The sequence below is a fragment of the Cherax quadricarinatus genome, chromosome 78 (assembly GCF_038502225.1).
Source record: "Cherax quadricarinatus isolate ZL_2023a chromosome 78, ASM3850222v1, whole genome shotgun sequence".
Lineage (NCBI taxonomy): Eukaryota > Metazoa > Arthropoda > Malacostraca > Decapoda > Parastacidae > Cherax > Cherax quadricarinatus.
The window spans coordinates 10,088,640-10,102,906 of NC_091369.1; the positions used below are offsets into that span (position 1 = coordinate 10,088,640).

The 14,267-nt window shown below is 35.8% G+C and overlaps 1 protein-coding gene across 36 annotated transcripts in view; it reads right to left on the reverse strand.

The window, feature by feature from the left end:
- The window catches only part of LOC128701616 (phosphatidylinositol 4-phosphate 5-kinase type-1 alpha), a 573,763-nt gene that overhangs the window by 345,920 nt on the left and 213,576 nt on the right, over positions 1 to 14,267 (reverse strand). For all 36 annotated transcript variants that reach the window (XR_011394183.1, XR_011394184.1, XR_011394182.1 and 33 more), the window contains exons 6-7: positions 10,170 to 10,322; positions 7,637 to 7,696 (exon numbers count right to left, since the gene is read on the reverse strand). Coding sequence is in view for 31 of the 36 variants with exons in the window: in XM_070101702.1 (XP_069957803.1) it covers positions 7,637 to 7,696; positions 10,170 to 10,322 (213 nt within the window). In the remaining 5 variants the exon portion in view is untranslated. The remainder of the gene's footprint in view (positions 1 to 7,636; positions 7,697 to 10,169; positions 10,323 to 14,267) is intronic.

Sequence of the window (14,267 nt, forward strand, 5' to 3'; positions counted from 1 at the left end):
ACTCCTCCTCCCCAATTTGATATCCAATTTTTCTTTATCTAAATCATTTGATACCCTCATCACCTTACTCTTTTCTATGTTCACTTTCAACTTTCTACCTTTACACACATTCTCAAACTCATCCACTAACCTTTGCAATTTTTCTTTAGAATCTCCCATAAGCACAGTATCATCAGCAAAAAGTAACTGTGTCAATTCCCATTTTGAATTTGATTCCCCATAATTTAATCCTACATATTAAATGTGTCGTTTAAATTCTAATAATTAAAACTTAATAAACAATAATAGAGGAAAAAATAAAAATACTACAAATTATAGTAACTGCAGACAACAATACTATTTTAAACAAACTGGAAGTGAAAAGAACATAGTAATAACAAGTGCTTACAGGGTCTTCTGAACAAAGATAATACTTCACTTCCCATGCATCAGAAATAATACAAGGTGTGTGAAGAATGCCACAAGTAACAGGCAGTAAAAATACCTAAGTGAAAAATCTAAACAAATGAAATGAAAACTACAGTAAATTATCTTCAGTTGCTTACACCAAGATGGCATTTTTTTGGAATTAAAATTGCTTTGGTACCAAGTATATCGTACTGCAGGTAAAACCACTAACTTCTCATTTTTCAACAATCACGCTATTGATCAGTGATTTCTTATAACATTGGAAATACACTTATAGTATGATCAGTTGGGAAAACCAATTAAAGATATGTTGATTTAAAAAAAAAAAAATTAAATAATTCTAGTACAGAATTTTGCTGATAAAATTCGTCCACTAAAAGATGGCAAATTACTGCAACTTGAAACTGAACATGACACCTCTGTTATGTCACACAGAAGTAATAAATATGAATTCTTTTATATTAAATGACCATGTGCTGTCTTAAGCATTACTTTTAGCATCTTTGAAGTTAACCTCGTATGTGTATATGCATAAATGTATGTACATTTATATGCATAAATGTACTTGAGTACTGGAAATGGAAAGTACAATGCCTGCACTTTAAAGGAGGGGTTTGGGATATTGGCAGTTTGGAGGGATATGTTGTATATCTTTATGCATATATGTTTCTAAACTGTTGTGTTTTGAGCACCTCTGCAAAAACAGTGATTATGTATGAGTAGGTGAAAGTGTTGAATGATGATGATGAAAGTATTTTCTTTTTGGGGATTTTTCTTTCTTTTTGGGTCACCCTGCCTCGGTGGGAGATGGCCAACTAGTATATAAAAAAAAAAAAAAAAAAAAAAAAACGAACAACCAAGTTCTGTATTCATGAAGCACAATTCAAGAACTGCATTATAAATAATACTTTCACATTAATGCATGCATGAAAACCCCAAAAAAGTTATTATCACATTCACTACATAAAAATAAATATACTGTATTCTACCTAAAAAAAAAAAAAAAACTATTCAAAGGTTTGATCTTCATCTCCTTTAGATAGCATGCTCAAGGTAACACTAAAGAGAAGACATAGGTTATAAGTAAAATGTATCAATCTGAGGCCTTTCATAAAGTTTAACTGACATTCCTCAATTACCAAACTAAACGTGCTCTGTTACAGTTCTAGTGCTTTCTTTAATTCAATATTTTTTAAATGAATTAAAGGTAGACACTGCACTATTTTTACTTCAATTAAAAGAAAGTTATATTCTTTACAAAATATGGATAATGTGAAGGGCAGACAGCAGGTCTCTGTTATACTTATTGCTGTGTGCTTAACCACATAGGGAAAAAAAAAAAAGAGGATACATAGGTATGAATAACAGTGGAGTAAGTAGTACCAGATATGAGCCCCACATTATCTTCAACAAGCAAGAAAACTCAGAATATACAAATATTTCCCACCAAGCTAGATTTTAAGACAAAGTACCAAAGCTCTGTTGACAGACTTTATAAACAAAATCTCACAACATTACAAAAATTAAATAAAGATGGAATTCGATCGCAACTTAAGACAGTTGTCAGAAGGGAATAACATGTAAAAAGTTTAAAAGGGATGGGACCAGGATTATAGAACACAAATGAACATTAACCCTTTGACTGTAGCAACCCAAAATCCTGAAGTGTTTCCTGGTGTCGCAAAAATATTTGAAAAAAAAATTATTTTTTCTTATGAAATGATAGAGAATCTTTTCCCAATGATAATGACACCAAAAGTACGAAATTTGATGGAAAACTTACGGAATTACGCTCTCGTGAAGTTAGCGACCTCAGCAACGTTTACACATTGGCGATTTCGCCCATTTTGATCCCCATTTTCGGACAATTCCACTGTTCCAGTCGACCAAACTCATAGCTATTTCTTTAGAACTCCATTTGTTCTATCGATTGAGTACAAGAAACCACCCATTTATCAATTTCAACTACCAAATAAAGTGGTCAGAAATTGGCAATTTGGTCAATTTCATGCAAATTAAAAAATACATGTATGTCAATTTCAAAATAGCATCCAGAATGAACAATGCAGACATTCCTGGCACTAAAATAACATTTTTCTCTGTTCATCAGTCACATATCCAGGCCCGTTATAATACTCTTCCTTTCTATTTTGAATTTTTATTCACACAAAAAATAGAAGATTTACTGTTATGCAGACGACTGCAATATTGTAGTAACTGTATAAATAATGTCAACCTATTTATGACTGCATATCAGAATGGCTATAACATGGCTAGTTGGACATTTATTGGATAATGATGTCATTTGTTTACTCTTGAACATCGGCAAAAATCAAACATTTCTGCTACTTTGAGCTCCATTTCAAGACCCTTTCCTAGTAAAACTAATCAAAATCACCTCTATTTCTATAAAATGTTTTCCATTCTATCAAATGAGACCAAGAAATCAAGAATACAACCATAAATACTATACGAAAATACACCTCCAAGTCGGCATTTTAATCCAAAAACACGGTCGGAGTTTTTTTTTCTCATTATGCACTGCGTGCTGCAGGATTTTCTTTATACTGTGCACACTGACCACAAAGACCCATTCTCTCACATGTGGGCCTACCAGCTTTCTTCTGCTTGATTTGAAGCCACTAGAATTTTTGAGAATATATATGTCAAACACATTGGCTAGTAAGACGTATGTATACACCGAAACAGTCAAAGGGTTAAACAACCTAATGGCCCAAAGAGAAACAAGGAGTAACTTTTTTAGTGATTGCACTGAAAAAGTTGAATGCACTAGGAAAGATAGAGTAATGAAGGCAAACTACATATGAATTCATACATCTTCTTTGTTCAAGTAAACACAGTAATGCATAATTCCATTTATTGGTGTTAATGAAGGATATACAGTAAAACCTTTTAATGAGTGGAACACGTTCCTGAAAATCAGCACTCAAAGAAAACTGACTTTACATGAAGTTAAGAACTAATGGGGAAAAACTGGGTAATGTTCCAATCAAACCCCAAATTCTCAAAAAAAAAAAAAAAAAAAAAAAAAAAAAAAAATTAAAAAAACAATTTATCTTACCTTCAATTCTGTTATTTATTACATAAAGCATCTGAAGGGTGCTGGAAGGGTTATCATGGCCTACTAGGCTAAGCTGGATGTAGCAAAGTTTACCAATTGGTACATGTATGCATCATTAATAAAAATCACATTTTCTTACCAAATTTTACAAAACATATAGGAACTCACCACACCTATACCAAATGAACTTTTCTTTTTTTTTAACACATTGGCCATTTCCCACCAAGGCAGGGTGCCCCCAAAAGAAAGAAAAAACTTTCATCATCATTCAACACTTTCACTATCACTCACACACATAATCACTGTCTTTGCAGAGGCACTCAGATACGAAGTTTAGATGTCCCTCCAAACTGCCAATATCCGAAACCCCTCCTTTAAAGTGCAGGCATTGTACTTCCCATTTCCATGACTCAAGTCCAGCCAACCGGTTTCCCTGAATCCTTTTACAAAATACTACCCCCCTGCTCACACTCCAACAGCTCGTCAAGTCCCAAAAACCATTCATCTCCATTCACTCCTATCTAACACACTCATGCACGCTTGCTGGAAGTCCAAGCCCCTCGTCCACAAAACCTCCTTTACTCCCCCCTCCAACCTTTTTGGGGACCACCCCTACCCCACCTTCCTTGTCTTACAGATTTATACACTCTCCAAGTCATTCTACTTAGTTTCATTCTCTCTAAATGACCAAACCACCTCAACAGCCCCTCTTCAGCCCTCTAATACTTTTAGTAACTCCACACCTCCTCCTAATTTCCACACTATGAAATCTTTGCATAATATTTACACCATACATTGCCCTTAGACATGACATTTCCACTGCCTCCAGCTGCCTCCTTGGTGTAGCATTTACAACCCATGCTTCACACCCATATATAAGTGTTGGTACAACTATATTCTCATGCATTCCCTTCTTTGCCTCCATGAATAACATATGAACATATACCATACTAAAGATGAATGCACTTTTTTTGCCAAATTATGCCAAACAAATAGGAACTTGCCACACCTAAACCAAACATATACTATAAAGGAATGCACTACTAATAAAGGACTTTTTTTTTTTTTTAACACCAGCCATCTCTCACCGAGCTAGGGTGAACCCAAAGAAGAAACACTTTCTTCTTTCTTTCTTTCAACACACCGGCCGTATCCCACCGAGGCGGGGTGGCCCAAAAGGAAAAACGAAAGTTTCTCCTTTTACATTTAGTAATATATACAGGAGAAGAGGTTACTAGCCCCTTGCTCCCGGCATTTTAGTTGCCTCTTACAACACGCATGGCTTACGGAGGAAGAATTCTGTTCCACTTCCCCATGGAGATAAGAGGAAATAAACAAGAATAAGAACTAGAAAGAAAATAGAAGAAAACCCAGAGGGGTGTGTATATATGTGCTTGTACATGTATGTGTAGTGTGACCTAAGTGTAAGTAGAAGTAGCAAGACGTACCTGAAATCTTGCATGTTCATGAGACAGAAAAAAGGACACCAGCAATCCTACCATCATGTAAAACAATTACAGGCTTTCGTTTTACACTCACTTGGCAGGACGGTAGTACCTCCCAGGGCGGTTGCTGTCTACCAACCTACTACCTATATGAAACACTTTCATTATTATTTATTCACAGTCTTGCCAGAGGTGCACTACAGTTCAGATGCCCCTCCAAACTGCAAATATCCTCACCCCTCCTTCAGAGTACAGGCACTGTACTTCCCACCTCGTACGTATTATAAAGGTTTTCCAGCATCCTATGAAATTTGATGCACTTTTTAAAGCATGTTTCCATGAAATTGCACTATGTAATATTGCTTTACAAGAGGGCTAACTGTAATTAAATTTGCTTAACTGATGTTGACCTAATAACTTAAGCTAATGTTAACCTGATTACCTATGCTAATGGTTTTTGAAACCCAGGATAAGACATGTTTCACAGCAGTGTCAGTGTCATACTTTGTTCAACAATTATTGTACAACAGTTCAAAAAGAACATTAAATATGCTATATAATAAGCATACAGGAACTGTATTGTTGATCTCTTACACACAAAATGCTGTTAACACTTAGTACATTCACATTCTTTCAGTCTCTCCTATTTTTTTAAATTAACATGCTGATTGTTTCCCACCCAGGTAGGGTGACCCACTATCACCGTCACTCCAGAGACACAAAGATACGACAGTTCAGATGTACCTTCAAACAGCAAATATCCCAAACCCCTCCTTTAGAGTGCAGGCACTGTACTTCCCACCTACAAAAATGTTAACCACATTTCAGTTTAAAAGATTATCAAAAATCATTGTATGTCATTATGTACTTAATAGGAATACACACTAATCCATAACAAGATAAAGAAAATATTTAGCATATACATTTAATACTTTTTTGCAAAATATAGCATTTTACAATACTAAAAACACTATTACTTCCATACTTATGATGGGTTACCAGAGTTCTTCTCCCCCTGCAGCCCAACCTGAGGCTAGGCTTTGTCGTTTGATCAATCTGGCTGTTAGTATGAGCCCACAGACATACATAGCCATTACAGCCAAGCTGATCTGACTGTCCAATTTATTTTTTTTTTTTTCAACAAACCGGCCGTATCCCACCAAGGCAGGGTGGCCCAAAAAGAAAAACAAAAGTTTCCCTTTTCAAATTTAGTAATTTATACAGAAGGGGTTACTAGCCCCTTGCTCCTGGCATTTTGGTTGCCTCTTACAACACGCATGGCTTACAGAGGAAGAATTCTGTTCCACTTCCCCATGGAGATAAGAGGAAATAAACAAGAACAAGAACTAGAAAGAAAATAGCAGAAAACCCAGACGGGTGTGTATATATATGCTTGTACATGTATGTGTAGTGTGACCTAAGTGTATATAGAAGTAGCAAGACGTACCTGAAATCTTGCATGTTTATGAGACAGACAAAAGACACCAGCAATCCTACCATCACGTAAAACAATTACAGGCTTTCGTTTTACACTCACTTGGCAGGACAGTAGTACCTCCTTGGGTGGTTGCTGTCTACCAACCTACTACCTGTTGTCCAATTTATGTTCTGCATTATTTAACATACGAAACTGAATTCAGACTCTCTCCTTTACACTGTAGCTACAATACCATCATTTTACTGGCATCTCTGTAATCTAGTAATGTTAGTGTTGCTATTATAAATTTATGCAATAATCAATTCCACCAAAAAACTGAATACAAAAGAATAAATAAGGAGAGTTTTATATGTACAAGAAGAATAACCTAAAGAAGAAGAAAGGAAAGCCAAATAAAAAAAAGAAATGCAATAACCTTCCTTGAAAGACAGAAAAACTTAGAAACATCTATGTATCACAAAGAACAAAAAGGCACAATACCATGACTGGAATAATACACAAATAACCCGCACATAGGAGAAAGAAACTTATGATGACATTTCAGTCTGGCTTGGACCATAAACTATCTAATGGACCAAATCGGACCAAAACCTCATCACAAGTTTGTCTCCTATGTGTGGGTTAATTGTATAACATGTACCACACTAAATGAAAATGATCAGCAATAAAAAAAAAAGCATTTTTCCACACAGCAGTGTTCTCAAGAGTACCCAGACCTAGTTAAATCTTCAGAGAATATCTGTTTAGCATTTTGTGTTACAGAACTTGATAATCTGTGCCAGGATCAAGGCAAATCTCATCAAATGCAGCCTTTGACCCAGGAGATAACCAATAATTATAAATTTTATATACAATTTTTTAATGATCTTGACAGCAACAAGTACAGAAGAGACTTCCACCAAAAATAAAAAATAAATTAAAAATACTGTATAAAAGTCCTCAGAAGCTAAACTCTTCTAGTTATTGTAACCAAAGAAATATTTACTCCAGTCTCAATTAGATTTTTTCAATTTTGTCTACCTTATAATGGTGATCTGGATGACATTTCAACACACCGCAAAGTTTGGTTGCAGATTGCTTTAAAGAAAAATTATGGACAAGCTAAGTCAAAATTCTGATCTCTTCCAAATGCATCTTATACAGTGAAAAAACAAACATGAAGAAATACATAATAGGTCAAGGAAAGGGATGTGTAATATGACCATAATTGTAAATCCTTTAGTTAACGACAAAATATAAAACATAAATACAAGATCAACTAACCTGATAATTATACAAGCCGAAAAACTTTGGTAATAACGTTCTAGGATTTTGGTTCAGATTCTGAAAAAAAAAATAAGCTATGATATTAAAATAAGTTTTGATATTAAAAATGTAACATATATATATACATATATATATATACATATACATATATATATATGCAATAAGATCACAGTAAACAGGTGATTTCAGAATATGCAAAACAACCACTCTGAAAGAATAGAGAAATTCCAAGCGCTTTCGTGACTACTCACACTATCAAAGAACTATGAAAGTAAAGCATCCAAGGAAGCTATATAAGGGGTCTGGCCAGCACCTCACTATCAGATCCCACAACGGTTAAACACCTGACGTGCGCCGACCCAACTTGGATAGGTCCTTTGCACAACTCACCCCACAAACTATTCTACCCAAGAAAATTTAAAAATTAATTTGTCCAGTGTATTATTAAATTCTTCCCAAATTCTATTAATTATAAATGGATCTAATTTATATAAACCAAAGGAAATATTCATATTATTGTCAAAACTGCTTTTTATGAAACAAGATTCAATTATATTCCTGTCGACCATGGACTTGCTTGATACTACTTTCTCAACTTTTTGAAAATCAATTGGATGGTTAAAATCTCTTACATGAATAAATAGAGCATTGGAATCTTGTCCAGTTCTAATGCTATATTTATGTTGTTTTAATCTTAGTTCGAGATTTTTACCAGTTTGACCGTAATAAACTTTATCGCAAATTTTACAAGGAATCTTATAGACACATCCATCAGCATTTTGGGGGGAATTCTTTATCAAAAGTTTTTTTATTGTATCAAGATTTTTGAATACAACTTTAATATTAAAAGTCTTAAGAAGAGAAGGCATATCAACCAAGTTTTCATGGTAAGGGAGAACCAACATATTTTTAGTTGAATAAGGCTGGTTGTCCCTTTTTGGATTGTAAAAAGTATTTCTAGCAACTTTAAAAGATTTATCAATTATATTTCTTGGGTATTTTAAATCATTACCTATTTCATAAATTTTGTGGGGTGAGTTGTGCAAAGGACCTATCCAAGTTGGGTCGGCGCGCGTCAGGTGTTTAACCGTTGTGGGATCTGATAGTGAGGTGCTGGCCAGACCCCTTATATAGCTTCCTTGGATGCTTTACTTTCATAGTTCCTTGATAATGTGAGTAGTCACGAAAGCGCTTGGAATTTCTCTATTCTTTCAGAGTGGTTGTTTTGCATATACATGTATATATATACAGTGGACCCCCGCTTAACGATCACCTCCAAATGCGACCAATTATGTAAGTGTATTTATGTAAGTGCGTTTGTACGTGTATGTTTGGGGGTCTGAAATGGACTAATCTACTTCACAATATTCCTTATGGGAACAAATTCGGTCAGTACTGGCACCTGAACATACTACTGGAATGAAAAAAGTTCGTTAACCGGGGGTCCACTGTATATATATATATATATATATATATATATATATATATTACTTTTTTTTAACAGGTCGGTCATCTCCCACTGAGCCAGGGTGACCAAGACAAGAATAAATGCTTTCACCATCATTCACTCTTATCATTTTCTTGCCAGACACACACACATGCACAGGCACAGAATGTGTGTACTCAGGGATCAAGTTTTAGCTTCTGACCCCGTCCCTCAATTTGCTGCTTGACAGATTTACTCCCTCTTAGCATCACAAGCCCTAGTGTACCAGCTCTTAAAACTATGTATGGAGCTTACCTCCACTACTTCATTGAGAATGGTTGGAGGGAGGGGGAAACAAAGGCCTTGAATTTTAGAGGCCTGAGCATCCAAGCCAGCTTATATGTGCTAGGCAGGAGTGAATGGAGACATGTGGTTTTTAACTGCCATGTTGTTGGTGTGTGAGCAAGGTAACATTTACAGAGACTCAGGGAAACTGGTTAACTAGAGTTCTGGAGGTGGGAAGGGCAGTGGTTGCACTCTGAAGGTTGAGTAAAGATGTTGCAGTTTAGTTGTAATCTGAAGTGTGACATCAGCAGGTAGGGTGACCCAGAAGAAAGGAAGCACATTAACCAACATTCAATCTACCTATCTCACCAGTTGTGTGCTGACATCACAATTCAGATGACTTTCAGATTGAAACATCCCAACCCAACTTTCAGAATGAAGACACTGCCCATCCCATCTCCAGCTAACTAGTTTTTCCTCATAAAAGTTGTTACTCATATTCTAAGAGCATGTCAAATTGGCAGGTATAGCCTTTAAGAGTTCCTTGAAGAACATGTCATGGAGGAGGATAGGGATAATCGAAGCTTATTTCATCCCTTGGAGGTGTATTTATGCATTTCTGCCTTAAAATATTAACCTCCATCCCTCTACATATTTAGCCACATTTACTAATATTCTTCAAGTAAGCTCCTAAATTATTCTCAGCAGTTTAGATTTATATATCAGTGTATCTAGACTAGTATTTTTCCATAGTGCACAGGTGAACTATGTCAGGTATTAAAACCCTAAGAAAGTAAAAAAAAACCTCACAAGAATTACCATATAATATCCTGGCAACAACTTCTGGAGGAACTCTGCTTCCTTGTGCTGCACAGTCTTGATGATGAACTCATCATCATTTGTGAGGTAAAAGATGCTGCCGCTAGCCCCGGGATTACTAAGTTCTCGGAGAGGTTCCGTACATAACGATACCTGTTGATATAGTTTATTTACATATGAAATTTTTGCAGTTTTTATTAGTAATATGAACAGACCTATGCTTCTGTAATTTATTAAACACACTTGCTAAATTTTCATGGAATGTACATACTGCACACTACCTCAGCTTGGAGCTTGTTATCCCTTTCACTGTCTCACATAGATCTACGTTACTAGTGCCAGAGTCTCTCACATAGATCTAAGTTTTCAGCACATCACTCTGATGAGTTTCAAGAGCCTTACTTCTCTTGGAGCCTGGTCATGGGTCAGGTTGAGTGGTAAGTTTTGGCCTAGACATGAGAGAACAGATTTATGCACTGAGTGTGCATAGAATAAAAAAATCCTGCCTCACGCAGTGGATGATAGGCAAAGCAAACCTCTGACCTTGTGTTTGGTTTAAAATAGCAACTTAGAAGTGTTGTTTTGGGTTATTTTTATGGTTTTATTGGTGTTGATAGGGATGACAGTATGGAAAACAAATTAGTAAAGTTAGACATAATTTTGGCCAGTTTCAGGACCAAAAGTATCTTGAAATATTCAGGGTTCAAAGTAGCAGAAATATATGTTTTTGTCAGTTTTCCTGAGGCAGGGTAAGACCCTCCTATCCCCCTCCAGTCTGTTTCATGAATTTGTAACAGGTCTGCTTCAATTATTGTCTGAGAAATAAGGTAAAACTTCCATTTCCAATTTTTGTGATGATGGATTTGGATTGGAGGGCAGTGTTATGTAAGAGAGGCTTTGGGATATGATTAATGAACAGAGGAAAGGTTGCTTTAGTTGCCAAAATGCATACAGTATTCATTTTGCGTAAAACTAGCCAAATTTCCAACCTCCATGTGCATTACTGGGTAGTTCTGATAGTTGAATGGATGGTTTCTTGTGCCAAAGCAACAGAACAAAAGGCTTGGGTCAAATTGAGCATTGGAATTTGTTTCAGTAGGACTCAAATTGGGCAAAAATCACTTAAGCATAAACTGCACCCAGACTGCAACAAAAAATTCTCTATCACTTCCAAAGATAAAAATTATTATACTTTTTTTTTAAATCACAACACTGGCAGTACTTTTACTTTCGGAGGTCGTGACAGCAAAAGGGTTAAGTAAATTCACTGACTACGTACAAGATGTCAACAAAATAAATTTGGAGGAGGATACAAGGAAGCTTCAAGACGACTTGCATATGTTAATGTTATGGATAAAAAAGTGCCAGACAGATTTTAGTGTAGACAAATGTAAGGTCCTAATTCTCAGCAGAAGAAAAGCAGCCCCTATACACTCATATACAGAAAGCCTTCACTTAATGTCTTTTCATTTAATGCAGTTTCATTATAACGAGGAAAAAAAATTAATTTCTTGGCTGGGACCACTGTCTGTGTGGAGTTTACACATTTGTTTTTGAACTGCATGGTGGTAGAAGGTGCTCCTTACAATTTTTGCTTTCCAAACATTTATTCTTTGATTTAACCCTGTTGTAATGAGTGCTTAAGGTGCACTGTGCACTCTTGATGTTTATATCAATTTGCCTATTGTAAATAGGCAAAATTGGTTCATTAAACAGTAGTCCTCCCAAATTCACAGGGGTTACATTCCAAGACCACCCACAAATTTGGAAAAGCTGCAAATTCTGGACACAGTTAAAAAATGCCTATTTTTATAGTTTAAACTCTAAATATGCCCCCAAAACACTTTAATTTAATTTCAAACTCAACTTCATACATTACCCATAAAAAAAATGTAAAGATAAACCCATACACAGTACTGCACTGCTATGTCTCCCGCAGTGCTAGAATATACACTACCAATGTTACCCCCATATGTACTGAACAGTGGAACCTCAAATTTTGAACTTAATCCGTTCCAGGAGCTAGTTCTAAATTCGAAAAGTATGAAAAGCGAAGCAATATTTCCCATAAGAAACAATGGAAATACAATTAATCCGTTCCAGAAACCCAAAAATATTCACAAAAAAAAAAAAATACATTTTATAAAGATTATAGTTTTACATACACAACAAATATAGTGTACAATTATGTATTAATAAATTTAAATAAACATATAAAATAACATTTTTACTTACCTTTATTGAAGATTGGTGATGGCATCTAGAAGATAGGGAGGAGGAGAGAGGGAGTTGGGGTTGGTGTTTCGAAGGGGAATCCCCTCCATAAGGACTTTAGGTATCAAAGCCCTCTCTGGGGTTACTTCCCTTCTCTGTCTTTTAATGCCACTAGGACCAGCTTGAGTCACTGGACCCCTGTCTCACAAAATAACTGTCCACAGTCCTCTGTTTCTGGCACCTCTTTAAGATTTCCCTAAAATGGGACATGGTTCTGTCACTGAACTTGTTGCAAAGATGGCTTGTTTCAGCTTGCTCAGGGTGGTACTTCTTCACAAACATTTGGACATCATTCCACTTGGTGAAAATCTCCTTAATCTTTGAATCGGCATGCAACTTCCTTGCCTTTCCACAAATAATCGTCTCTGAAACACTATCACCTGCCATCTCTTTATCCTTGATCCACACCAGTAACAACTTCTCAACCTGATCGATTGTCTGTGGTCTTTTTTTGGTTAGCATATTAACACCTTTCGCAACATCAGCTTCCCTGATTTGTTCTTTCTTTGCCAGGATAGAGGTGATGGTCGACTCGTTTATCCCATACATCTTGGCAAGCTCGACAAGTTTCACACCACTCTCATATTTCTGTATTATCTCCTTCTTCACACCTATGGTGTTTCTCACTTTCTTTACCACAGGGGTACCACTAGTAAGTTTCTTTGGGCCCATGGTAGCTTATTTCAGTCCCACAAGCACTAAACACAATGAATTAATCATAAAATGTTTGAATGAGACTGCAGGTTAGTGTTCACTCAAGCATCAACAAAACCAGACTGGCTCATGGCGCCTGCGCGGGGACGCAGACAGAGAGGGCTGGCGGACAGGTTCGGTACCCGGCAGTTCGAAAAAAGGGGCAAGTTCGATAATGGGGACAAAGTTGGTTAAAAAAAAGCAGTCGATTTTCGAAGAGTTCGATAAGCGATACGTTCAAAATTTGAGGTTCCACTGTAATTTATGCAAGCCCATTTTCTTTGGTATACTACTATAATTCATGCAACCCTGTTGTCTTTGGTATACGTATGGAAAATTTTGCTGAATTTACATTAATATTTATGTTACAAAATCATTAAATTATATTTTTCTTAATATTTAGCATTAAAAGTATAAAAAATTATATATTGCCACAAAAAAAAAAAAAAAACTGTGAATTTGTGGGGATTTCCGTGAACAATTATTAGTTCGGTTCTAAGGAAAAATCCGTGAATTACTGAAGCTGCGAATTTGCTATTTCGAATTCGCAGGGGTCCACTGTACATCATTTCACTTAAAGTCGCAGTTTCCAAGAACCCATCAATGACATTAAGTGAGAACTTACTGTAGCTCTTTAACTAGAAGCAGAACATTACACTATCTCCTGACTAAAAAATATTTTGGACAGATACACAAATTAGAGAGATTGGGCACGAATAGGACTTGCCTTACATGGTTCGGTAAGACTACTGCAGTGCACCTCTGTTCTCAGGTTTTTAGAAAATTTAATGGGTAAATGGAGTGGTAAATTAAATTTAATGTAGATAAAGCCATGTAACTGAAATGAGAGAAAGTAAAAACAGGCCCAATCAATATTATAGACTGTGATAAAATGCTTAAAACTCTGGACAAAGAAAAACAGCTGATGATGATTATAAGTGACAGGTTATCAACAGGCAGCAAAATACTGCAGTGAGGGAGAGAAACTTCAAGATAGCATTCAAGAATATGGATACCAAACACTAAAAGATTTGTTTACAACATATGCTACATCAAAACTTTTTAATACCTGTAAAACAGTGTTCACACTTAACAAATAATGTATATAAAACACGAGGAATTTAAAGGCAT